Source organism: Mustela putorius, unplaced genomic scaffold (assembly GCF_011764305.1).
Source record: "Mustela putorius furo isolate JIRA1106 unplaced genomic scaffold, ASM1176430v1.1 tig00003942_pilon_pilon_pilon, whole genome shotgun sequence".
Taxonomy (NCBI): Eukaryota; Metazoa; Chordata; class Mammalia; order Carnivora; family Mustelidae; genus Mustela; species Mustela putorius.
Window position 1 is genome coordinate 6778548 of NW_025422087.1, and position 26666 is coordinate 6805213.

General features: G+C 40.9%; 1 protein-coding gene across 5 annotated transcripts in view; it reads left to right on the forward strand.

Moving 5' to 3' along the window:
• The window catches only part of FRY (FRY microtubule binding protein), a 433556-nt gene that overhangs the window by 81727 nt on the left and 325163 nt on the right, over positions 1-26666 (forward strand). For 2 of the 5 annotated variants that reach the window (XM_045069583.1, XM_045069582.1), the window contains exon 2: positions 20714-20886. Coding sequence is in view for 3 of the 5 variants with exons in the window: in XM_045069576.1 (XP_044925511.1) it covers positions 20682-20886 (205 nt within the window). In the remaining 2 variants the exon portion in view is untranslated. Of the gene's footprint in view, positions 1-20564; positions 20887-26666 lie in introns of those variants that run through there. The other 3 variants (XM_045069578.1, XM_045069577.1, XM_045069576.1) reach the window with 2 other exon arrangements.

Below are 26666 nucleotides of genomic sequence, written 5' to 3' on the forward strand. Positions count from 1 at the left end.
CTATGCTTGAGTATTAACATGCCATCGCTTCAGTTTCTTCATCTGTAAAATGTATATGGAAATACTTTATATCACTGCTATACAGAGTAAATGTAATAACGCATATAAATCTCTTATTTAGCAAGAGATCAAGCTCTCAGTAGATGTGTAAACTAGCTGTAGAAATTATAATCAGCTAATCTTAGAAGTCATGCCATAGATCCCTTATCTTTTTAAATTTTTATTAGGAATTGGGTCTTTGTGGAAAATTTGTGTCTCAATCCATTATTGCTAATAATACATAGGAAAGCAATGGTTTTTTCCTATATTATTATTGTAATGAGCTTTCTGACTGAAATTATTAATTCTTTTTCAGTAATGGGTTTTGGAGATATAATTTCATATCATCTGCAAAGAAATGCAACTAGTTCTATCTTTTCTTATTTTATTACATTAGTCAGAATTCATAGGTAAAATTATTAGATTCTATCCATTTTTGATTTTATGGAGAATGTATATGTGTTTCACCATTTTCTGTAAGGTGCTGGGTAATTTTAGATTATAATTTGATCATATTAATCTTCTAATCTTACCAAACTACAATTTCTGTGATCACAAAAGTAAATTTTATTAAGTGATTGAAATGAGCATGTGTTTCCCACTTGAGGTAATGGATTCAAATAATTATTAACAAATTTTCTGAGCTTGAAATATATTTGCATTACTGAAATAAAGTCTATTTGGTTATAATTTTTTTTTAAGATTTTATTTATTTACTTGGCACAGAGAGAGAGATCACAAGTAGGCGGAGAGGCAGGCAGAGAGAGAGAGAGAGAGAGAGGAGGAAGCAGGCTCCCCACTGAGCTGAGAGCCCGATGCGGGGCTTGATCCCAGGATCCTGGGATCATGACCTGAGCCGAAGGCAGAGGCTTTAACCCACTGAGCCACCCAGGCGCCCCTGGTTATAATCTTCTTAACACTCACTTAATTTCCTAATAAGTCATATCAGACTGTTGATTTTTACTTTGCTTGTTTGTTTGTTTTGGGCACTATATTTTTCTGCTCTTTGTATTAAGGATATCTGAATTTTATTAAATAAATTAGAAATATTTCCATTATTTCTCTGTTCTGTGGAATGACTTGAGTAATATAGAAGTATATGCTCCTTAACATTTACTTATAAAATAATTTGGTATTAGCAGCTTTAGGAAAATTGGGTTTTATGTTTTATCATTGCTGTAGTTTCTTCCATAATTATTGGCACTCTCAGATGCCAAGATTTTTCTTGGGTCACTTTGGTAACGTCTTCCCACTGAGATTGTCTATTTTTTGCATATTTTAAAATTTGTTAATATAGACTGTCTACGGTGCTCACTTTGGCAGCACATATGCTAAAATACAGACCATCTACATTGTTCTTATGCACACATTTCTCTTTTTATTCCTAAAGAAGTGTATTCATACTTTCTCTCAAGTTTAAGCTTTACCTTCGACAGAAGTTTGGTTTGTTTGTTTGTTTGTTTGTTTGTCTGTTTTTAAGTACCGATTCTTAGATTCATCAGTTCTAAGTGTCTTAATGAATTACTTTTGGTTTTAGAGGTCTTCTAAATCATTCCGTCCCATATTTAGATTTGTGTTATTTCTCTGTCTCCTTAAGTCATATATTTAATTCATTTATTGTAATCTGTTGCAATTTCGCTATAGCAATCTTAGTTCAAAATTTTTGCTTTGTGTCCCAGAGAGTCTCAGATGTTTTGGAGCTGGGTGGGGATGGTCAAAACCATATCACTCAAGCTCTTTGTTTTCCATACTGGGAAAGCAAACAGCTTGGCTTGTTTCACAGCTCACTCGTTGCTGAACCAAAGGAAGCCTCAAACAATTTTGCTGAACCTCTTTTTCCTGTAGCACCACTCCACCTGGCTTCTTAATCAAAAAGACATGAGAATGAAGTAAAGTGAGATCATTTCTAGTGGGAATGTGCCCTGGGAAACCCCTCTCAAATGGCCATAATTTAAAGAAGCCAACTAATGCTGTTGGAGTAATCTTTTTTTTTTTTTCTTTCTCTGGGACAGAGGTTAGTTTGTGTTGACACAAGCTCAATAAATAAACCTTCTGTTGACTTAGGCAGGGCACAGGGCCTGTAGAGGGCGGCTGTGGATCGGAGTCTCAGACCCAAGGAAGCCTGAGCCGCGCACCTGCCGGAAAGGAGTAACACATTCCTTCCACTGCTGGGCTCTAAACCAGACCTCCCAAGTTAGGGAACTACATTCTTCCCACTCATTGTCCCAGTCTGGACCCCGCCCCATGTACCGCATGCGCCATCATTCCATCATGACCCGATTAAATTTTTACCCCAAAGCCATGTTGCAGAAGGATTGCCATCTCCTTGAATTATAGTTCTCCTAGCAGAGCCACTGAGCTTAGCCATGGGGGTATGGGGGTGGGGAGAGGAGAGCAAATGGGATAAAAGCAACTCAGTGAATTCGTGATACAGCCTGTGTGTGGCAATGCTCTTGCTCACTTGTCCTCTCTTGCCCCCAACTTGTGGTAGTGAAAGTTGGATTGGGAGGGGCTAGAAAAAAGGAACAGTGTGGACATGGATTCAAAACTGAGTTTTTCTTCCTTTTTACTTATTTAGTTAAATATCTGCATGTGACATATATTAATGATTTCTTGCAATATAAAAAGATGGACTTGTATCTTTGTACACATTTGTGGACAGAAAGATGTACTCATGCACGTGTATTTTCCACACCTGGTAGAAGAGTCTGAAACCCAGGGAATCTGGTGGTGGAGTATATGTAAAGTGACAAATGTCTTTGTCATGGCAATAATTTCCCCCTTCCTTAAGTATCTGTTTTGCTTGGGTGTTTTACATTTTATACAAAATAATGCTCAGTGTGTGTTATGTCTATTTTTTACAGATTTTATTTATTTATTTGACAGACAGAGATCACAAGTAGGCAGAGAGGCAGGCAGAAAGAGAGAGAAGGAAGCAGGCTCCCTGCTGAGCAGAGAGCCCGATGCAGGGCTTGATCCCAGGACCCTGAGATCATGACCCGAGCTCAAGGCAGAGGCTTAACCCACTGGGCCACCCAGGCACTGTTTCTATTTCTATTTCTTGCACTGCATGAAGATTAGGGGGAGCTGTACACTTGTTACCTGGAATTCACTGTAAAAGTCAATGCTCACAAAGATTCTGAGACAACTCGTGTTTATCACGGGCCAACTCTGTGCCCACTCCTATACCTGGGGGCTTCCATGAAAATTGTCTTTGTGACTCTTCCACAGCCACGTCCTGCATAGCTGATGCTAGCATTCTTGCTCTAAAGATGAAGACACAGAAGCTCAGAGAGATTAATGTATCCTAGGTCACACAGCTAATACATGCCGGAATCTAAAATCAGAACCCAGATTTTCTGATTTCAAGCTTAACACTCTTTCATCTGCCTGCCAGACCAAAGCAATTTCATAGTATAGGGTAAATTCCTTAAGGTCTAGGAGAATGCCTTGTCTACCTTCATACAATGCATTTTCGGCTGTGTCCCAGAAGATTATAGGCTTTGTGGCTTGTAATCTCTCATTGATTTTTATTTTTAGCAAAGCATTACATAATGCATTCTTTGAGAAGTCTGATAACACCATTAAGTCTTTTAAAAAGTAGCCATCCCCTGACCTGCCTCATATAATACAATGAGTTTTTTTTTGTTCTAGAATTATTCCATGCAATTTGATTTAGAGTTTGAAGGGTTGGGGGGAGTAAGAAGTTGCTTTTACTTAATAACTACTATGTCCCAGGCAGTGTGAGTGCACTCTCCATAGTGTGTCTTATCCAGTTTTCAGAAAGACTTATCCTGGGCCTCCGGGCCCTGTGCTACTTCCGCCTCCCTCACCTGCCTCCTGGTGCTAGGAAAAATGCATTTATTATCAAGGGTCAAGGACATGAAGATGTTCTGTATCCCTCATGAAAGTTCAGCTGGTTTTCAGAAGCTCATTCCTCTAGTCATAAATGGTTTGGTTACTAGTAAGTCAAAAATGAAACTAAAGCAATCTGCACCAGTAATTTTTTTAAACCAAATCTAGGTATTCATCCCTACACTCTTCCTTCTGAAAACTGATAGATATCTTCCAACTTTATTTGAATTTTTGTAGGCTTTCAGAAGCTACACAATTAATAAGTAGTATGTAATTTTAAGGAAATATTCTTTTTTTTTCTTATGAACATAGATGCAGAAATCTTTTTTATAATTAATTTATTTATTTTCAGCATAACAGTATGCATTATTTTTTCACCACACCCAGTGCTCCATGCAATCCGTGCCCTCTATAACACCCACCACCTGGTACCCCCACCTCCCACCACCCTGCCACTTCAGACCCCTCAGATTGTTTTTCAGAGTCCATAGTCTCTCATGGTTCACCTCCCCTTCCAATTTACCCCAACTCCCTTCTCCTCTCTAACTCCCCATGTCCTCCATGCTATTTGTTATGCTCCACAAATAAGTGAAACCATATGATAATTGACTCTCTCTGCTTGACTTATTTCACTCAGCATAATCTCTTCCAGTCCTGTCCATGTTGCTACAAAAGTTGAATATTCATCCTTTCTGATGGGGGCATAATACTCCATAGTGTATATGGACCACATCTTCCTTATCCATTCGTCCGTTGAAGGGCATCTTGGTTCTTTCCATAGTTTGCGACCGTGGCCATTGCTGCTATAAACATTGGGGTACAGATGGCCCTTCTTTTCATGACATCTGTATCTTTGGGGTAAGTAGGCTGCTAAAATACTGCATTTTACCCTGCCCGCAGAGCGGTACATAGGTAATCCAATGAACTAGTGAACAGACAGTACGGTCTGCTGTATTTGTAAAATTGAGTGCAAATACTGGATCGTTTGTTGACACAAAGTATGTTTCCTAATTTTTTTTTTCTTGTATTCATTTTCTATTTCAATTGTTCATTAAATCCATCTGACGGAAATTTCATTTCTCCTCCTTTTCCCCCTGCTTTTCCTTATTCCAGGTATACCCTGACTGTTCTTTATAGCAGGCAGCCAGACAATTAATCTGGCCAGGTAGCCTTATTCTCTTTGGTTCATTAAATTGTAAATTCTGGGGAACCTGGGTGGCTCAATGGATTAAAGCCTCTGTCTTCAGCTCAGATCATGATCCCAGGGTCCTGGGATTGAGGCTCTCTGCTCAGCAGGGAACCTGCTTCCCTCTCTCTCTCTTTGCCTGCCTCTCTGCCTACTTTTTTTTTTTTTTTTTTACTTGTGATCTCTGTCTGTCAAATAAATAAATAAAATCTTTAAATAAATAAATAAATAAATAAATAAGAAATTCCTTGAGCTCAGGGACCCTGTCCAATTCTTTTAGATCTCCCCAGACTTAAATTTCTGATACAAGGGAGAGCTCAATAAATGAGTGTTGCATTCAGTGGAATTAATGTATACGAGCTGTCTGCCCTTGGTGGACATCCTGTTTACACCTCCACGAGCCCCATTGTGTGTTTGGGGGGGCCAGTGCTTCCAGAGAAGACTGAGGTTCACAGGGAGGCACAGCCACTGTGGCAGACAACAGAGCCCCTGGGCTCCACAGTCCCAGCTGCCTACCCCTTCCTGTCACTACCTAAAGCCTTGCCCTTCTTTGTCAGGCTGCTTCCCTGCACGTGGGGTTGTCGTCATTGCCCCCAGTGGATCGTGTACCACGTAGAATCTAGGAATGTGAATTACGTGGAACAGCCCTGGGATTCTCTCCCTTCTTCCTCTTTTATTGTATAACTAAAGAATAAAAAGTGACATTCTTATGAGTGCTTTTGGCCCTCACTCATTCTGAAACTTAACCAGAGCAGTTAGGAGTCATGTTTGAGCCATTTGTGAAGCAAGAAAATCCACCCTGTGAGGTGAGAGTAAGTGTTCAGGCCTTATCCTTCCACAGTAGTCTTTTACCTAAATAATTCAGTTTGTCTTTAACTCTTATTCGTTGTTCTTTGTCAAACTTCCTTTCATCTGCTTGTGTCAACTAGTTAGGTATTTGTGTTTGTTTAAGTCTATAAAAATATAAAACTCCTCCAGCCCCAAATGGCTTTCAGAAGTTGCGGGGATTCAGAAGACATCGTTGTCCTGGTATCTACCTGCTGCCTGCCCCTAACTCTAGGAACCTCACTTTATATATATAGACGCACAAATGCCTGGGGCAAGGCATTGGTGGCCCCAGTGAGTCAGAAGGATGAGCCTTCAGTTCCACAACCTAGCAAACATTTCCTGAGCACTTATTGTATACTAGGCACTGTGCTGGGCCCTGGGGATACAGAGATGAGAAAGAAATGAGTTCTGCTGCAGCAAGGGGGACTGTACACAGATAAGTATAGAATGGTATAGGAGGGGCGCCTGCGTGGCTCAGTGGATGAAGCCTCTGCCTTCGGCTCAGGTCATGCTCTCAGGTCCTGGGATCGAGTCCCACACTGGGCTCTCTGCTCGGCGGAGAGCCTGCTTCCTCCTCTCTCTCTCTGCTTACTTGTGATCTCTCTCTCTCTCTGTCATATAAATAAATTAAAATCTTAAAAAAAATAAAAGGGTATAGGAAAGGCAGATGGTCAATAGTTGTACAGAGGGAAGTAGAAGCACCGAGGGATGGCTAACTCAGCTGGCAAAAGCTAGGAGGTGTTTTCTAATAAAGCCTGGGAACTGGGGGCGGAGGATGGGGGAGGTACAGGGCAGGGAGCTAGGGAACTAGGAATTAAGCGGTGAGGGGGAGGTAAGAGAAGGACTCCAGGAGGAGGTGGCATCCTGAACTCAGGCATTTAACTGAGAAATGGCTATGGGTGGGGAGTGTTTAGGACACTAAACACATGTAGTTAAGTATTGCTGAAGACACAGTGCAAAGGTGATTGCAGAAGAGTTAAAGAAGCACACTGGTGCAGGTCAGGGAGGACATCCTTTTTCTTATCAATGTATTGAGATGGATCTACCATTGCCTTTCTGCCTGTAGCTGTCGAGAGGCACTAAAACAATGTAAGCTGAAGAATGACCTCACCATTTGCCTTTTGGATGGAGCCATTGGTGCTGACATTTAGGATACATTTGAGCAGCAGAGCACCAAAGTCCGAGAGAAAGCTATTGCAGAATCTAAGTAAGAGTTAGTGGAGGCATCGGGGCAAGGGTGACAGGAATAGAAGACGCAATGAGTTCAAGGAGGTCAAAATTGGCAGCACCCGGTAAGCAGCCCATGCAGTGGTGGTGAGAGGAGGGAATTTAGAATGAGTCCCAAGTTAGAAACGTAAGCGGTCAGGAAAATGCAGGAGGAGTAGCAATTTAGAGATCATGCTGATTTCAGTTCCAGACGTGTCCCAGCAGGTGGTCAGGCGCATGAGCCCAGATCTGAGGAGCTCACAGACTTTGGAGAATTTTAAGGATCTGAAGAACTCACAGACAATATTTGCAAACACAGAGTTGATCACATTTTCTCCCTCGGTTAATAATGCCTGTCTAAAAATCCCAGTTAAATCCCAGTTAGACGTAGGAAGATGTAGCTACCTGCACACACATACGTCTATGCGTGCTTACACACTCTTCACCTCCCCCGCTACAGATTAGAAAAATAATGACTATTTGTGAAGCATTGCATCAGAAGAGGCATTTTCAAGGAATGTAGACAAAACAGCATAAACCAAAAACCACACACCTACTCCAAAAAAAGAGCAGTGCATGTAGAAAATTACAGCTTTGAATCAATGTCAAGGAAGAGTGTTTGAGAGCTCTAGGATATGAGAAGATTCAAATGACTAACTTGTTTGGTTTGAGGGAAAAGAATGTTCACAAGAAGTCACAAGAGAACTTGTTCTGGCCTCAGGATCAAATAAAGTCACCATTAATACATCCCCGCCCCAAGCACCCTAACAATAGGTGCTTTGCTTCTTTACCGAGGCTTTCTTTTCCCCCAGTAAGTATGAAACTACAAAATACTGCTTATTTTGAGATCTGGCATTCACTACCTTCATTTTGATGTTTCAAAGTGGAGGTTACGTTGGTGAATATTATATTTTCAACCCTGAATGAATCACATTGAAAATTCCATGCTAGTTTTCCTGAACGCTAAAGAATTTCCAGAATTCTCAAATGTTTCATTGATCTCCCAATGTAGAAAAAGGGGAATTAGAAAATCACAGTTGTATGCCTGGCCTTTCAAATCAATAGTAAGTAAAAATAAAGGCCTGAAAAAAATAAAGACGTATAAAATCTCAATAGTGGCCCCTCTCTGAGAATTTCAGAAGATTTATTGTGGGAAAATGATAACCTGCAAAGTAGCTTTCGTTCAACTCCTAGTGAAACTTCTACACCTGTGTAAAGACCGGACTAAAACTACAAGCAATCCTAGATGGAAAAAAACTGACCTCCCTAATAGATAGCATTTCATGAAGGTGGTGTGATAGCTGATCCTTTGTGGAAAAACTTGTTCTACAACAAGAAAAATACAGGTTTGTGTATAACAGAGTAATTACCTATTTAGTGAAAACATTGTTGACTCTCAGTTATTTTCTGTCTACATTGAGGACTATCTGTAGAAAAATATAAATTATATTTGGATGTTGCTTGCCCCTCTTCCATGGCTGGTGTGTGCTGGAAGAGAAAAAAGTCCTTTCTTTCATTGTGTGTATAAATTATTACGATTATTTATTTGGCTTGTATTGGATTCCTGAGCCTAATACAGATTATTTGAAATTACTTTTCTCGGGTCCACCTTCTTTAGCACAGAAAAAAGGAGTTGATTTTGCATAGGTCACAGAAGACTGAGGCCCGACCTTCCTTTGTAATAAAAAAAAAGAAAATTTTAAAAACAAATCTAAAAAGAATCTGAAATAGGATTTTTTTTTTTTTCAGATTAAGCTACAGTGAAAATATCTGAGGTCCTTTAAATGGTAGTTGTTAATCAAATTAATAAAACCAGGAAGAACTATGAATATGGTACAGTAAACCAAAAATAGATCTACTTCAAGCATTGTCTTAAGATACTGTCTCTTAGCTTTTTATCATAAACTAATAATAAATGTATAGTTGTATTTTATGAGGGGGTAGAAAGATGTTAGTGTGACTTCTGTGAGTTTGGTTTCTGGTACTTGGACCTTTCTTAGCTTCTAGAATATGTTATAAAATAAATCACTTTTTAAAATCTAGAATTGGTAATTATTTTTATCTGTTTATATATAGAAGAATAGTAGGTCTTTCTGAGATGATAGGGGAACTTGGGAGAATTGAAGTGGAAAATTAAGGCCAACCTTACTGGTAAAGATAGTTTCAAGCTTGGATAAAGTTTCCTTGAAGCTGGCTAGGACTCAATAGTGAGTAAACAAACATGGCACATTCTAAAATTTTATATAAGAGAGGCGTTTGGAATACTGAGTTGGAATTTAATTCCTAGGCAGAGGAAAGAAAATGGTGCTTTATTCCAACCTGAGAGTGACAGTACTTACTAGGACACCTTTTGAATTCCTCATTTGATCCAGCTGTTTTTTTCCTGGTCATGGAAAATGGCCCCAAAATGAGGACAAGGTAAAGGAGACGCTTTGTGGTTAAAGGTAAGGAACAGAGACAGAAGCCAAGAATAAAATGGAAGTAGCTTGGAGGTAGTTGAGAAACAAAGAATCAAAGAGAAAATTTATATTTTATAAATTTTGGTAATAAAGGAAGAATAGGCTTGCTTTATTTAGTCATTTGGTGCCTCTTAGTATGCTTTCTAAAAAATGAAAATGATGGTAGTCCCACATTCGTGAGGGTACATGAAATAGTGCAGGAGGAATGTTTAGCATAGGACATGACCGGGGAATGTGGAATAAGTTACTATGATAAGCACTGGATTAAAAGAAAGTGGCTTTTGCTAATTTTTATGTTGATTCCCAGTTTTATAAAGTAATAATAACAGGATGTCTTAGCTAGTATGACAACATGAAGCAAATTGGTGTTTTGAGATTTGTTTCATGGACTAGTATGTGGTCCAGTTTTTTAGATGCTCCGTATGAATTTGAGAAGATATTGGGGTACAGAGTTCTCTTCCTGTTAGGTTAGGCTTCTTACTTGTGATATTTAAATCTGTATTCCTTACAAACTTTTGGCTTAATATCAGTTTCTGGCAAATGCTTTTGTTGTTGTTCTTGCATACATAACAAGCAAGATATTAAGATATTAAAAGACTGCTAATTATATAAGGCTCACCTGGCATTTAAATGGCCATGAGTTATATGGTTTTTCCCTTGACTACACCTGAATTTGCACACAACTGAGCCAGCTCAGTGTGTGAAATGGCTAGGAGGCCTCAAATGCCTTTCATTAAATGCGTGGTGTCACCTCAACCATCAGGGCACCCTCAGATCCAGCTTCAATGCCATTGAAGTCTTCTTGCTGCCGCTTAGATCTGGAAGATTCAGATAAGATAGACTGAAGAACAGCAGAGGCATTGGAAACTGAGGAAGAAGCTTCAGACTGGCTCATTTTGTCCAGTCCTGTGGTGTCTAGGAAGGCTGCACCTAGCTGGCTAGCATAATGTTTATGATGTTTATCCTAAACGTGAAGTTCTTTGACCTAAAAGATTTCACAGGTTTTCTTGGTAGCTTGTGAGGAAAATTCCTCTTAAGAAATGCCTTGTCTTTTCTTTTACTTACTTACTGGCTCCTTTATTCTGCAACATTTATTGTGACCCTTTCTGGATGACTCACTGTACTAGCAAATGTGATACCTGAGGGTTGTCAATGTGGAGATTCTTTTGGGCATTCTAGAAGTTTTACAGTGTGTAAAATTCAAAGCTAAAGACATAATTCAGGAAGAGAAAATTCTTAAGTGAAAAAGACTCACATAATGTTTGGGTGCCCATATATCTTCCACTCACTCTTGATGCTGATGATGGAATCAGAACAATTGGTTTGGGTTTTAACTTCATTACCTAAAGTCAAGAACACTTCTGTATCCTTGTCCAATGCGTGGTGGAAGGCATAACATTGCCTTTTACAAAGTAAGTTTTATTGAGTTTTAATTAACATATAAATTGCTCATTTTTAAGGAGGCACTTTGATTTGTTTTGATGTATACATACACCTGTGAATCCACCCCCCCCCCATATTTTATTGTGCCTCTTGGTCATTCCTCCCCCCTCATGCCTCCACATCTATCACCAGGTAACCAGCAATCTGCTCTGTATCACTGGAGACTAGCTTTCATTTTTTAGAATTTCATATAAACAGAACCATACAGTATGTGTGATTTTGGGTTTGGCTTCTTTCACTCAGCATGACTGTGTTGAGATTCATCATGTTGCAACATGAATCCATGATCTTCTTATTGACAAATAGCATTTTATTGTATAGATATACCATGATTTATCCATTCATTTGTTGATGGACATCTGTTTCCAGTACTTAGCTACTATCAGTAAAACTACTGTTTACTGAAATATCAGGGTACAAGTCCTTGTATGAACACATGCCTTTATTTCTTTTGGGTAAGCACCTAGGAGTGGAATGGCTAGATTATAGGATAGGTAAATGTTCAGATTTTTAGAAGCTGTCAGATTTTTTTCTATAATGATTTTATCGTTTTATATTTCACCAAAACAGTGTATTCAAATTTCAGTTTCTCCAAATTCTCCCAAATGCTGGATATGGATAATCTTTTTAATTTTTAGACGTTCGAATAGGTTGGCAGTGGAATGTCACTGCATTCTTTAATTCACATTTCTTAAATAATGTTGATGCAGAACTCACTTTCATGTACTTATTTGTCATCTGTATTTGGGGATGTATTTGCTGGTATATTTTGCCCATTTTTAAATGAATTGTTTATTCTCTTCTTAAAGAATTTTTTCTTTTTAAAATTATTTGTTTGAGAGAGAGTGAGTGCATGAGCAGGGGTGGTGCAGAAAGAGAGGGAGAGGGAGACTCCCAAGTAGACCCCTGCTGAGCAGGAAGCCTGATGTGGGACTCCATCTCATGACCCTGAGATTATGACCTGAGCCTAAATTAAGAGTCAGACGGTTACCTGACTGAGCCCTGTTACTCGTTTTCTTATTACTTTTCCTCATGTGTTCTAGGTACAGGGTCTTTATCAAATAAATGTCTTCCAAATATTTTCTCCTGGCCTGTGACTTATCTCTCCATTCTCTCCACAGTCTCTTTCAAAAAGAGCAGAATATTTTAATTTCGATAAAGTCCGATTTGTTAATTTGTTTTTTATGGATTAGAGGTTTTCTCTTATGTTTTCTTCTAGAAAATTTATGGTTTTAGAGCATATATTTAGGTCTGTGGTCCATTTTTAATTAGTTTTTGTGCGTGGTGTGAGATAAAATCAAAGTTAGTTTATTTTAGCATATGGACATCCAGTTATTCTATCACTATTTGTTGAAAAAACTATCCTTCCTCCCCTGAATTACCTTTGTATACAGTTGAAAACAGTTGTCCATTTATATGTGGCCCAACATCTAGAATCCCTGTTCTGTTCCACTGATATTTCTATCTTCATATCATACTCTCTTGACTATTGTAGCTTTATATTGTTTTGAAATTGGTAATGTTAATCTTCTTTTTCTTTTTCAAAGTTGTTTTGACTATTCTTGATTCTTTGTATTCTCATATGAATCTATCAATTTGTCAGTTTCTTTTTTTTTTTCAGTTTGTCAATTTCTACCCCCCAAAAAAGCCTGCTAAGATTTAGATAGTGATTGTACTGAATTTTTAGATTAATTTGGAAAGAATTACTATTTTAATGATACTGAGTCTTCCCATGAATATGATTTATCTCTCCGCTTATATAGGTTTTTTGTAATTTCTCTTAATAATATATCTTAAATGTATATGTTTGTCACATCTTTGTCAGGTTTTCCCCTAAATATTTAATATTTTTATGGTATTGTCTATTTGAATTTTATTTGCCACTTTTTCATTGCTAACCTAGAAATACAATTGCTTTTTATACATTTATCTTACATCCTGCAACCTAATGAATTTACTTAGTAGTTCTACTAACTTCTTTGTAGATTCTGTCTGATTTTTTACATAGATGCTCATTTATCTGCAAATATATTTTTACATCTTTCTTCTCAATTTAGATGTATTTTATTTCTTTTCCTTACCCAATTTCACTAGATAGGACCTCCAGTATAATGTTAAATCAAGAGGGGACAATCAGTCTTTCCTCATTGACTATGAGTTATCTATAAATTTTTCATACATGTCCTCTATTAGGTTCACAAAGTCTCCCTCTGTCTTATTTTGCTGAGTGTCTTCATCAGGAATACCACCCTCTAATCAGATGAATTTTATGAAAGTGCATTATAGTGATAACTGTACCATTTAATTTGTGAGAATAGTAATGACACTCATGTGAATACATGTAATTCTTCAACTTGTTATCTATTATCCATTTTGTATATGATATTTCTCACCTAAGGATATGAATCTTAGTTAATTCACACAAGGCAATGGTGAAATAAGCAAAAATTTCTTTCTTTCTTTTTTTTTTTTTAGATCAGAAAATCAGACATCAGGCTGTACATTAAATAGCTTAGACCTGATGAACAATGATTTGTCTGAAACCAAAACTTACAAATTTAGATTTCTAAGTCAGAGGTCTTATTTGAATAAAAAATTAAAGAAATTTCTGAATATTACCCTTTCTGCTTTCCCTCCAATCTGAAACAGAACCCCAAACATGTGGGAAAAAGCAAAGGCTGGGTGGATCTAAGAATCAAAACCAGCAAAAGGAAATCTCATGGAGGCAACATAAAAGACCCCTGATGCACTTCAGGGAGTCAGTAGACCAAGTCCAGGACTGGTGAGACCTCTTTCACAGCAAGACATGTGTTGAAATTCGGGGTTTGGGTTGGTCAGACCATCAGACAGTAAGGAAATAGGGCTGCTATAAAATCTCAAGTTATCTTATAATGCTTTACAGGGATGCACGGAGTTTGTATTGAGGTTAGAATCAGTCTTATGATTCACCAGCGGGTCAGCCCATCAGAGGTTTTCTGTCCAATTCTTAAGAGCATTTTTAACAGAAAATAGGCTAACCAAAGTAATTTACCAAAATGTGAAGGGTCAAGAGGCTTTACCAGAGGCAGAATGCTAGAGGAACTATGACTTGAAGTGACCAAGCCGGTTGGGACTCTGAAGCAATAGATCAGGAAAGAGATAATGAATCTTACCATTGGGTAGTGACAGCAAAGGTACAAAAGAGGACACAGATGAAAAGGTGTTTAAGAGATAACATGACATCATTTAGGCAGAGTAATTCCAGGGTTTATAGCTTGAGTCCCTGGGTAAATTGTGATGCCTTTTTAGTGAGATCAGAAACTCAGGAGCTGCAGAATTGGGAGGGCCAATTTTGTACCTGCTGAATTCCCACCAAGAAATGTTTGATATGCAGTTGAATATACAAATCTAGAACACTATGGAGGAGTTTGGGATGGGTGTGCACTTAGACATCATGGTCCAGAGAGGAAAGTTGCGATCGGGGGTGAGAACGATCTGCGCCACCAGTGCTCCTGCCATCTCACTTACAACATCATTTCCCAACTAGTTGTACCACCCACACTTCTGAGATCATGCTGCCTGGAACTGGGACAAAAATATCCAAAAGCTTGATTCTTTTATGAATGCAAATTTCATTTTGGTCCCTTAAACGGAAGAATAAAAATAAGGACCATCAGTCCTTCCTCTCACAGACCATGTGGATGTGTCAGGAAGCAGCATAGAAAGGGACATTTGTTTATGTTGTGCCTTCCCACCAAAGAGCTCCACGACAAGCCCAGGAAGATGTGCCCTTAAGCCCTACCTTAATCTGGGAAAAGGCCAGGCAGTTACACTGGCATTTTGCTGAGACTTGCAAAATTGAACAAGGAGGAATGCAAGTGTAAATGAAGCTAGATTTCAAGCCAGTATGAACTGGTTCTAGAGCTTATTTAAAAAGGTTCAGGCTGCATGACATTCAAAACTTGTGTAAGAGTCTGCTTCAGCAAGTCCCTGCATCACAAATTCAGGAATACATAAAGATGATTCCGGGGAAGGGTTACTTACCAGAGCCAGGGTTTTTTCCAAGGTCTTTTTACATTTTGTTCGGGACTACTAAATTGTTTGCAAAAGTTAGCCCCAGTTTTTCAATACAGATTTTTTTAAAAGTAGGTGTCTTCCCTGTGTCTAATTAGTCATGGTGTTTGAAACCATATAATAAATACTATCTTTTGGGTTTTCCTTCAGCCTCCTACTGTCTAGGAATCCCCGATCTTGTTTTTCTAGTGTCTGTGCTTTTGTATGATGTGATGCGCTGGTGTGGGTAAGGGATTGCTGTACTTGTCATTTTGTGGACAGTGGGTGTTACGTCACATCTTAGTGCCTTTATACAGCTTCCCCGCCCTGCTTTGTGAGCTCACCCTCCTCTGGAAACCCATCCCTTCTCATCCCCCTCACCAACGGGAACAGTTGACTAAGTAGCTTTTCTGTGTCACCTCTGCATAGAGCACTCACTCTGTTGAAATAACTAGTTAGTTAGAGTTTTGCTTCCTTCCTAGATTGAGAGGTTCTTGAGAGCAGACATTGGACTTAGCACAGTGCCAGACACATAAGAGATGCTTGATAAATGGGCTCACCAAAGAGAAGGATCGAGAGAAGAAGGGAGGAAAATAGACCTTTAAGGAGTCCCTGGAGAATCTGAGCAGAAAAGACCTGAGACACAGGAGGAAAAATAAGACAATGCAATGGAACCCAAGGGAGCAATGGGGTGGGGGGGGACAAGGGAGAGGAAGAGAGAGACTGTCAAGTAGGCTCCATGCCTAGAGCAGAGTCCAAAGCTGGGCTAGATCCCACAGCCCTGAGATCATGACCTGAGCCAGAATCAGTAGTCAGATACCCAGGGAGGCCTGGGTAGCTCAGTCTATTAACTGTCTGCCTTCGTTTCAGGCTGTGATCCCAGGGTCTTGGGTTAGAATCCTGCATCAGGCTCCCAGCTCTGCGGGGAGCCTGCTTCTCCCTCTGCTACTGCCTGCCCCAACTCCTTTCCCCACCCCCCTCATGAATAAATAAAATCAATCTTTAAACATAAAAATAAATAAAAAAAAAAAAAAAAAAGAAAAAGAGTCAGACACCTGACTGACTGAACCACCCAAGTGCTCTGCAAGAGAGCAAAGAATTTTAAGAGGGCAAGGCTGGTCATTGGTTTTCATTGTTAGGGAGAACCAATAACCTAAATACTGAAAATCTTCACTGTATTTTTTAAGAACTGAGAAAAGATTTCCTCAGGCAGAATCACACCTTAGATAACTCTGCAGGTGTTACCAACACCAAGGAAAGATGTGTTGGCAGAAGAGGTGGCCAGCGACCTTTTGGAGAGATACATCAGTGGAGTTGTTTGACTTGGGGATATCCATCAGATCTGAGAACTGCACGACTATTTTTTCCTGGTGTCAAACCCACTGGATGATGGGTCCTCTCAGTTTTAAAATGGAGTAGAGGTTCAAAATAAGAAATAGTTATAGACTATTTAGTACAACCAGGTCAGATTGAGATTTGAAAGCTAATTGGGTGAATCCTAACCAGCCTAAAATCTTCCTGATGGATCGTTTCTTGGAAGGCAATAATGAGAAGGGTGGTTAGTTTTAAGATTGCACCGTTCTAAACCTGCAGCTTCCTCACACAAAAAAGCAAAATAACTCAGTAATGCTACTTAAAACCTACCAGAATTCATAAGAAAATCATGGGTACAAAGTGAGGGAACACCCCTCAACAGAGTATTTGAACATTTTTTTTTAAAGATTTTATTTATTTATTTGACAGAGAGAAATCACAAGTAGGCAGAGAGGCAGGCAGAGAGAGAGAGAGAGGAGGAAGCAGGCTCCCTGCTGAGCAGAGAGCCCGATGCGGGACTCGATCCCAGGACCCTGAGATCATGACCTGAGCCGAAGGCAGCGGCTTAACCACTGAGCCACCCTAGGCGCCCAGTATTTGAACATTTTTAAGACAGGAAAGATAATATCTTACCGGAATAGATAAAAGATTCATGAAATGGTAACATCATTTACTATAAAAGACACAACTTCTGGAAGGATAAGAAACTAGAATAATTTAAAAGAGATTAACATATTGAATTTTCCCAGAGAATGAGACCTTCAAAACAATAGTTATTATAAAGCGTAGGAATATAGAATATCCATCATATAAGTTACTTAATTATGCTGTAAGTTTTGAGATTCCTCTGAGCCCAGAGCCCAATACCATCATTCTTTTGACTGCCTTAAAAAAAGAAAAGAAGGATGGGGCTCCTGGGTGGCTCAGTGGGTTAAAGCCTCTGCTTTCGGCTCAGGTCATGATCCCAGGGTCCTGGGATCAAACCCCGCATCAGGCTCTCTGCTCAGTGGGGAGCCTGCTTCCTCCTCTCTCTCTGCCTGCTTGTGGTCTCTCTCTCTGTCAAATAAATAAATAAAATCTTTAAAAAAAAAAAAAAAAAAAGAAAAGAAGGAGAGGAGGGAAGGGGAGAGAAGAGGAGAGGAGAAAAGGGGGGGAGGGGGGGGGAGGGGAGGGGGGGGGGGAGGGGGAAGGGGAGAAGAATTCCATTTTTGGCTTTTACTATAAAGCGGGAGGAGGTGTGGATTTAACATTATAATCTCTGAATGTTCTCATGTAGAGCAAACCAAGCTACATTTTCTGTGGTTGATTATCATTCGTGTTGACAGCCAATTTAAATATTTTGAAAGGAAAGTTTACTTTTTTCATGTTCACAAATTTAATACTACTTTTAAATAAATATTGTCCTTTGTTTTCACTGCCCTAAAATTTTAATAATAGCAGATGCAAGCTGTTCCCACTTTTCTCTTTAAGGAAATATACTGAAGGAGCTAGAATCATATCTGTTTATATTCCCTGCGAAGGGAGACTGAGTAGGGCTAGAAAGGGCTTCATTAGAACACATCAGGAACCCACCAGCCCCCCTCCTACATCATTTAAGGATTAATGCTGCCTCTATAGTAGGGTGGATTTTTTCCCCCCATTTATAACTTAAATCTCAGGAAAATACAATCCTTTAATTAAGTGCATTTTAGTATGAAGATCCTGAACATGGGTACTTTATTATTAAAGCAAATCTCTGAATTCTTCTGTTTTTTCTCACTTTCATCTCATAAACTTTCAGACCTACCGACACCTCAGTGACCGGGAGCAAACCTCGGTAGGGCAGCTGGACCAGCCCTCAATCATATAGTCAATGCAAAAGGAATCTGCTTTAAAACCAAGAATTATTTCAGGAAGATGGAGAAAGACCTTTAGAATCCTTTCAGATTTCAGATACGCTTAATAAAGCAGTACAGTGTTGGAAATGAAAAGCATGGACCTGAACAGGAGCTTTGGAGCCGGAGAAAATCTATGCTCAAGTCTTCCCTTCCCTAATTCCTAGACATTTGATTCAGGGCCTCAGTTCGCTCATCTATAGAACGGGGTGATTAGGAAGAAGCAATGAGATAGTGCATGTGGAAGCCTTAAGCAAGCAACCTAGCTGGTATTAAGCATGCAATAAACAACAGCTATTATTAGAATGCATTTCAGATGCGGAGGCATTTAACTCTATGCTTCCAGCCAGCCCCTTAAAGACAAAGGCAAAATTATACGTGCATACCATGCAGGTGTACCTGTTACACACTGTGTGACAATAATACTCTTTCTTGACCCTCCCATTTCACCTCACACGCAGTCTTCCTTGGGCTTAGGACGCTACCATGAATTAGGACAGAAACAGTCACTGAATAGCTCAAACTTCTACTTGTCTGCTGCTGTATTTCTCTTCTCCCTGGCAGCATCCAATATTTGTGCCCCAGGTCGCCACCCTGCTGTGTATTTGAAACGTCAGTGTTGGTCTTGAGATTTTGGAAATTTGTTTTCTGTTATTAAATCGTGATCTCAGAGTTTAAGAAATAGTTTTTACTTCTTTGCTAGAAAACAATGTATTTTCGATAAGCAGAGGGAGACTCGAGCAGTCTCATGGGCTTCTAAAAATAGTTTGGTACAAACCACTCATTGTTTTGGAGTTCATGATACATTTCTACCTGAAAAAATAGTTCTAAGTCCTGTGAGGGAAGTGGTGTAGGAGTTTCTCAGAATTAGTAAAATAACCTGATAATCTAATATGTAAATACAATTCCTGGGTTATAATTATATGTATATTTGCTGGATCATAATGACATCCCTGATCTGGACATAATTGTTAAAAAAAAAATGCCTTTCTCTTCAGAAAATTTGTTGTGGTTTGAAGACCTGTTGTCAGAAGGGCATAAGGAGAATAGAGAGGACAACTTCTCTTAGCGTGGAGGTGTATGTTTAGTCAGGTAAAGACATCCAAATTCCGAATTTTAACAAATAGTAAAACCTATTTGACATCCAGGAAACCAAAGGAAATAGTGATTTCTAGACAACCCTGAAATCCTTCATAATATTATCTATCTACTGATTCCTAGCACTAGGAAGAGAAAAGGCAGATCTTATCTTCTTTATCTTCTGACCCCCCATTGCAGCCAGACAGAACAGAAGAAGAGGTGTGAGTGTGTGTGTGTGAGTGTGAGTGTGTGTGGAGGGGGTGGGGGGAGAGTGAGGAACAACAGCAGAGAGGGCACAGCCCTGGGGCATGGCTGGAGAGGATATATCAGAGAGTTATGATTTCTGCACAGTCAGTTAAAGAAAGGAGTGCAGAACATTTCCACATAAAGAGAGCAAGGAAGGGGGAAGGGAACAAAGGATGCAAAAATGCAAAACGCGGAAGAGATAGAGAGCAAACATGTAAGAGAGGTCAGATGCTGGTTTTGCTTGGACCACCAACCCAGCGGACGGCGATAGCTGAAAACAAGGCAGAGAGACCTGCAAAGATAACGTTTCCTTTTTATTTGTGGAGTGGAGGCCAATCTCACTTCTCCCGTCGCAGTGTGTTTGCTAGACCTCTGACTTTGCAGCCAGACTGCAGAACTTCGGGAGCAGTCGTCTGCCAGGTAGAGCACCGGATGGAAGGGCGGGTCGGGGAGCAGGGCTGGGTTCCCGGCACTGCTGCTCTGCTCCAGACACACCCACAGCGGGTTCCTTCCTGACCATCACCGACCATCTCTCATCTCCTTCTTGCAGCCAACTTCCACTTGGCTGCCTGCCAGATAAGGGATTTCATAAAGACGGATGTTTGTTCTGTCTATGGGACTCGAAACAAAAGGGTACGAGGGAAGGTAAAAATGTTTCCCCGAAACTTTTTTAAAAAGTGTGTAGTAAGAGTTTGAGAAGTAATGAGGAAAAAAAATAAGACTCTCAGTTTGTGTGGGTGCCTCTTCTTAGGTGGTAAGTCGTGTTTACTCTCTGGCCTCGCTGTGGCAGAAATGCCCCACGAACCTTCACACTTTGTAGGACCATCTGCAGGAGCACGCGCCCGGGTGCCTGTGTCCTCTCAAATTCCCCGCTCTTCCGCACCTAATGATTTTTTTGGGATCTCTCCTCCCCTGTGCTATTAACTGTTGAAAGGAGGGGCTACTTAGTAATTCTACACCTGTTCAAGTCCACGCCTATCCACTTGCTAAGCTTCCCAAACAAGTGCGGGGGTAAAGCAGCAGAACATCGGAATCTGGGGCTGTGGCGGCCGTGGCTGCTGCTGGCTTGGAGTTGGGCTTTTTAGGTTTTTGTTCAGAGTCTCGAATGTATCTCTTACGATGGCAGTTGATGACAGCAATTTATATTCCAGAACGAAGAACAAACTAAATTCGTCTCAAAATGATTATAAATCGTCAAGACGGAGCAGCCTGCCGCCTGAACTGCTCATAGGAAATGACATTAGAGGGAGACTTCAAAGAAACTTGAAAAATTTGGAACCCATTCACCTGAGGCGCCCAAAAAAGAGACCTTCCATATTTCCAGGTAGGAAATGTTTAAGTTTATGCCTGCCAGTAGGGGGGGGGGGGAAAGACTGTATTTCATTTATTACGATCAGCTGTGTTACATTTAAAATTAACTTGGGACATTTGAGAGCTTAAAGTCGCCAGATAAATATGTTTGAATGTAAAAAATAAAATGACTCCTCGATCTGAAAGCACACCTATCTTCTTCCTTTTCTTTTCTTTGTATATTGTAACATCTTTAAGGATCTGTAAATAGGCAGCTATTTTGTTACTTGTCAGTTGCAGTGGGATCAAGGAACTGCTTTGCTTGCAATCTGGAAGAATTCCATGCTGCATTTCATTCTCTGGCATATTTTCTTTATTTTGCAAGATTATTGGATTGTTGAGTGAAGCTGATGTTTGTGTGCACCAGAAATTAACACCATTAAATACTCAAATGCATGCTTCAAATTCCTGTCTTGCATCAGAGCCTAAAACCATTTGTAGTAAAGGGCTCAATTAGACAATGTGGATGGTGAACTGTATTACAGCACAGAAGACTGAGGGATCTCGGTCTGGATGAAGGGACTCTCCTGTCGGCTTCAGGTGTCCATGCTGGGATATTACATATGTGTAGATCATTTGATGCTTATGATAGTGACCCCTAACTAAGGTATCACTGGAGAGTGATCACTGGAGAGTCTGAATTATTTAGTCAATTTCATTTCAGTGCTATTTGCATTGGAATTTCCTGGAGAAACTACAAGTGGCCTTTTTTGTTGTGATTGATCTAATGAGAGTCTGGACAGAGGATAGATTAGACCCAACTGCCAAGGACCAACTCTGTGATGCTAGAAAACAAAATCAAAATTCAATCAGGTTTTGCTTCATAAAAATGGAATTGACTTCCCCTAACAGCTGAGTCATTATCCTGCTCTAGGAAGTAGCTGGGAGATGATTTAGAAGCATGGGGACTCAAGGCCACAAGCTGAAAATTACATTTCTGAAGCAAGCTGTTGTTTTCATGAATTTCTTCTTGGTTCAGTGATGCGGCTCTGGTGTCAAACTCTGCTGCAGAAAAAAGCGAAGCCCAGACCAGAATGGGCCAGAGGGGTGAGTCTTGTAGTGCAAATGAAGAGACAATGTGAAAAATGTTGTAAGGATAAGCACAGAGGTATCTGATGTGTCTAAAAAAACAGCCACTTTCTGTCTGTTCTCTTTGATCCCAAGGCCCCAAGGAGCACAGGACAACCTTGTCATCCTGAAGTGGCCTGAGGGAGCAAGTCCTGTTGAGTTGGTTTGTTAGCATGTCTTTGGGAACATTCTCCCATACCTTTTCTTCCCCTTCTGCCTTTTGCTCTCTTTGGTTTGACATCACCTGGGTCCGTCTATGTTATGACGCATCCTGCCTTCCTTTATCACCACCTGCACTTACTCCGTGAAGGCTTCTCCTTTCCCTGAGCACCCAGATCCCGGGGCCCCTCACCGCCTTCCGCCACAATTCCCATTTGTCTTCCCTTACTATAAAGTCATCTCACTCTGGGCTGTCAGCTACAGCTGCAGAACTGTAGGAATACTCTTAGCTTGGACCTCACACAGGTTATCCTTTCTGAGATCTTGAACTGTCATGATTAACAACAGGGTGGTGTTGTGAAAAGGGCCCTGTGCAGAGGGGAGCTGAGTTCTAGTCTAGACTGTGTCCCTCGGTGGCTGTGTGTTCTCTGAGCCACCTCTCTGACCCTGTAGCCTTTAAGTACATTATTTATGTCTGCCCCCCTTTCTCTCCTTGGGGACCATAGCAGGACATAGGCTCTTCTCTTCCTTCCAACATTTCACTCAGGGTCTTCAAATGACAGGTGAGAGAATCACTTGGCCAAAGTCCGGACAATACTGGCTACTTGATGTCTACATTCCTCTTTGATTAAACCATGACTCCATTGTCACATAGGTCGTCCTAATTTCCTTTTGCAATGGATGACTGCACATCCCACCAACGCTCCTAAGTGTCACCGAAACAGAAATGTACATGGATTGTGATGACTGTTCTCACTTTCTACTGCTATGTAGCTACATGTAATGAGCCAGTGTGATGTATGTGGGACCTGAGAGTCAGAGAAACTCAGCTGCATCTCAGAATTAGCAGCTGGCAAAACTAGGACTCAGACCTGGGTATTTCTTCTCCGGTGTTGAAGCTGTTTGTTCTCGATTACACTGCACTCCCTTGTCAACTGTTGTTGTCATTTGTCTGATGAGATTCAGGACTGGAAGACATGTTAGCGTGCCACTTATGTTCACTCTGACCCTTATGAATGCACAGACGTACATACCCTCCATCTCATGTCTCGTGTGCTCAGTCGTGCACTCTACTGGTTGACTGGGTGATCAACTCATCTGTTTGTTCACGAATTATTTGTTTAGTTCTTCCACTGTGTTGGGAATAGACTTTCGAGACTCTATCTGCGTAACACCCTTCTCTTCTTCGCCCATTTCTCCTCTAAGGGCCATCTCCCACGCAGAGAGTCATCCACTGAAGATGCAAGTCTGGGGTTTCATTCCCTTGAACGGAATTCTTCAGTGGTTATCGCCATTCTTAGGATAAAGTCCAAACTCCTTAATGTGAAGTATAAGAGACTGCATAACCTGGCCACAGCTTCCTGCCCTGCTTCTCAACCTTCCCCTTGCATCTCAACCAACTCAGTCAACTTCCAACCCCCATGGCCCATCATGTTTCCTCTTCTAGAATACCTTACCTGCATAGTGTCACCTAATTCCCACATAAGCCTTAGGTGTCAGCTTGACATCCCTTTTTCTAGGATTCCTTCCCCCCATCTGGATTGGGTCCACTCTGTGTCCTTCTCCTCTTTATAACACCTGGACTTTTCTCTAGCACGGCACTTACCACACCGTATTGTAATTGTCTGTTTACCTGTCTGTGTCTCCTACTAGCTAGTGAGCCATAGGCCATATCAGTCTCTTTCACCATTGTATCCCTAGTACCTATCACAATACCTGGCACAAACTATGTGTTCAATAAATATTTATTCAATTGATTCAAAATGCACTGCTCTGAATTAACTCTTGGCATACCTTGTTTTCTCGGTCTTCTTCCAGACTCTCTTCATGCCATTCTCCCTTACCTCCCAGCACACACACGCGCTCACACACACTTACATTCCTATTATACCCTGTGCTTCATTCTCCACCTGGGCTTCAGAGTCCAGCTAAAATCTTCTATCCTCTGCAATCACCTGCTTTCTTCCTCTGGATTCTTTGTGTTCTCCTTTATGCTTGCCACTTGGCCTCAGTACTGCATAATGCTGTGGGGGAAAAAAAAAAAAAAAGAAAGAAAGAAAGAAAGAAAGAATGAATACTTCCTGGCATTTTGTTTAGTTGTCTTAGGTTCTGAATGGGTTCAGTGATCACTTTGTCACTTTGGGGCAACTGTTAAATTTTTGTTTGGATAGACACTCTTGGAAAATAGGGACTGTATCTTATATGCTCTTGCATGGCCCACTTGTCCAGGAGAGGGAATTGCACATAGTAGGTGTTCAGTCAACATCTGGTGGTAAATTAACTACTTAGCCATGAAACTGGGTCCATTCTGTAGGGCCTGAGTCTAGCTCCAGGAAAGCACTAGTTGGCAGCTAGAGACTGTCACAGGGGAAGATCTTTATACTGACTTCCATCATTTTAAGAACTCCTAGTGGGGGAAAAATGCAGATTTCCCTTGCCTCAGTGTGTAATTCCCTCACTGAAACATATGTGAGGATTCTGCTCTACACCAGGACCTTGGGGAGATAGCAGAAAATACCAGTTTCTGGTCTAGGGGGACAGGAAAGAATTTTCCTGGATTGGTGCCTTACATGTTGCATAGCTCGGTAAATGTCTCTTGAACAAAGGGACTCAGAGCACTGAATCATTACAAGGAAAATGATACGCTTAAAAATCATATTTACACACAAACATTAAATACTAACCATTTTTCCCCCATTAAAGAAGCCTCAACAATAGAACGCTAGTTCAAGCTGAAGTTCTGCAGTTTCACCAGGGTCTTCCCAGGTGCAGTGTTGAGAGTGTATGTCTCTCGCAAGCCCCAGCCCTGGTCTCCCCTCCTTCTGAAAGAACTCCAGGGGCTCCGCAGCAGTGGGCTTCTGCTCCATGAAAGGAAGGGGAGAGAGAGAAGTGGGCCTAACATAGACTGTATCCATCAGCATGTCAGATTGAAATGAGCATCTGCATCTGCACCTGGAAGCTGGTGGGGCTCAGGTGCCAGGTGTAATGGGCCGTTCCCTCAGCCCTCTTAAGCAAACAAGCTGGCCTGTATACTCAGCTAGTTCTTAAAATATCTTACTGATTTTTACAATCATCTGCTGTGAAAAGCAAGCACTCATCTGCTTGGAGGAAACAGGCGGTTCCACATACTTCCTCATTGCTTAGTCAGAGGACAAGCGTGGTGGGGACAGCTTAGGGCCAGAGGAGTAGGGGACTCTGGCCAGCACTCACAAGGCAGGTACAAATCTTGATTCTCATTTTTAGCTTAACTTCATTCAAAACGCATGCTGTTGTTGTTGTTGTTTTTTCAAATTCACAATCTGAAAAAAAGTCATTCAGAAACATAGTAGTTTTATAATCAAAGAGATTGTGAACATTTCTAAAGGACAACCGCTTTTCTCATTTTCTTGCCGAGTGTAGGTTTCTACTGGAAACACAAGTTAGCCATTAGAACGATGGTACGGGGCTGTTTTCTGCTCCCCTTACGGTGGCCAGAAGGAGACTGAAGATGGGCAGTTTGATTCAGTAGAAGACAGTCAGCAAGCATGCCTCTTCAAGTATTGTGTTCTCTGTTAGGGCTCTATCACCCCGGAACCCTGCTGAGTAGTGGCTTTGGTAGGGCCTTCCAGGGAGGGGGCTCCTTAGAGATGTTCTATAAAAAACTGCACGTTCCGTTGTCATCAGGGGCAAATAGGTTCAGTGGCTCCACTTGGTAATGACAGGAAGCATACTTCAGATGCCCCGGTATTCCCTGCAACACCCACCAGCACGCTTTGCATATGCTAAGTGCCTAAGAGATGGCGAAATAGTCCAGCGAGGTGGCAGACATGCAATAATAAATGTGTCATGACTGCTCTGTGGGCCACACCCCTGTCCACCTGATCGGGTAACTTCGTCCAGCAGCTCCTTCCAGAGTATATAGTGCTCAGGGGCCAAAGCATAGGAAGCCTTAGAAGCAAGAGTTTGGGGGCACCTGGGTGACTCAGTCAGTTGGGAGTAGGCATTTGGCTTGGATCATGATCTCAGGGTCCTGGGATTGAGGCCTGCCTCGGGTTCCCGGCTCAGCGGGGAGTCTGCTTCTCCCTCTGGTCTTCCTCTGATACCCTCCTCGCTCATGTGCTCTCTTTCTAATGTATAGATAAAATCTTTAAAAAAAAAAAAAAAGCAAGAGTTTGAACTTCTTTTTTTGAAGATTTTATTTATTTATTTGATGGACAGAGGTCACAAGTAGGCAGAGAGGGAGGAGGAAGCAGGCTCCCTGCTGAGCCAAGAGTTCCATGTGGGGCTTGATCCCACAACCCTGAGATCATGACCTGAGCCGAAGGCAGAGGCTTAACCCACTGAGCAACCCAGGCACCCCTGAACTTCTATTTTAGTCAAGGAATTTCACAAAGTAAATATCTGCCTCCCAGCTGGGTTCAAGTTCAGAGTGACTGAACTTGAGTGACGTCACTTGACCTCTCAGAACTTATTTCCATCTCTGAAATGGGAATGAAAACACCAGTTTCACAGGTTGTGTTGAACTCCAATGAGATAGCGCATGACTGT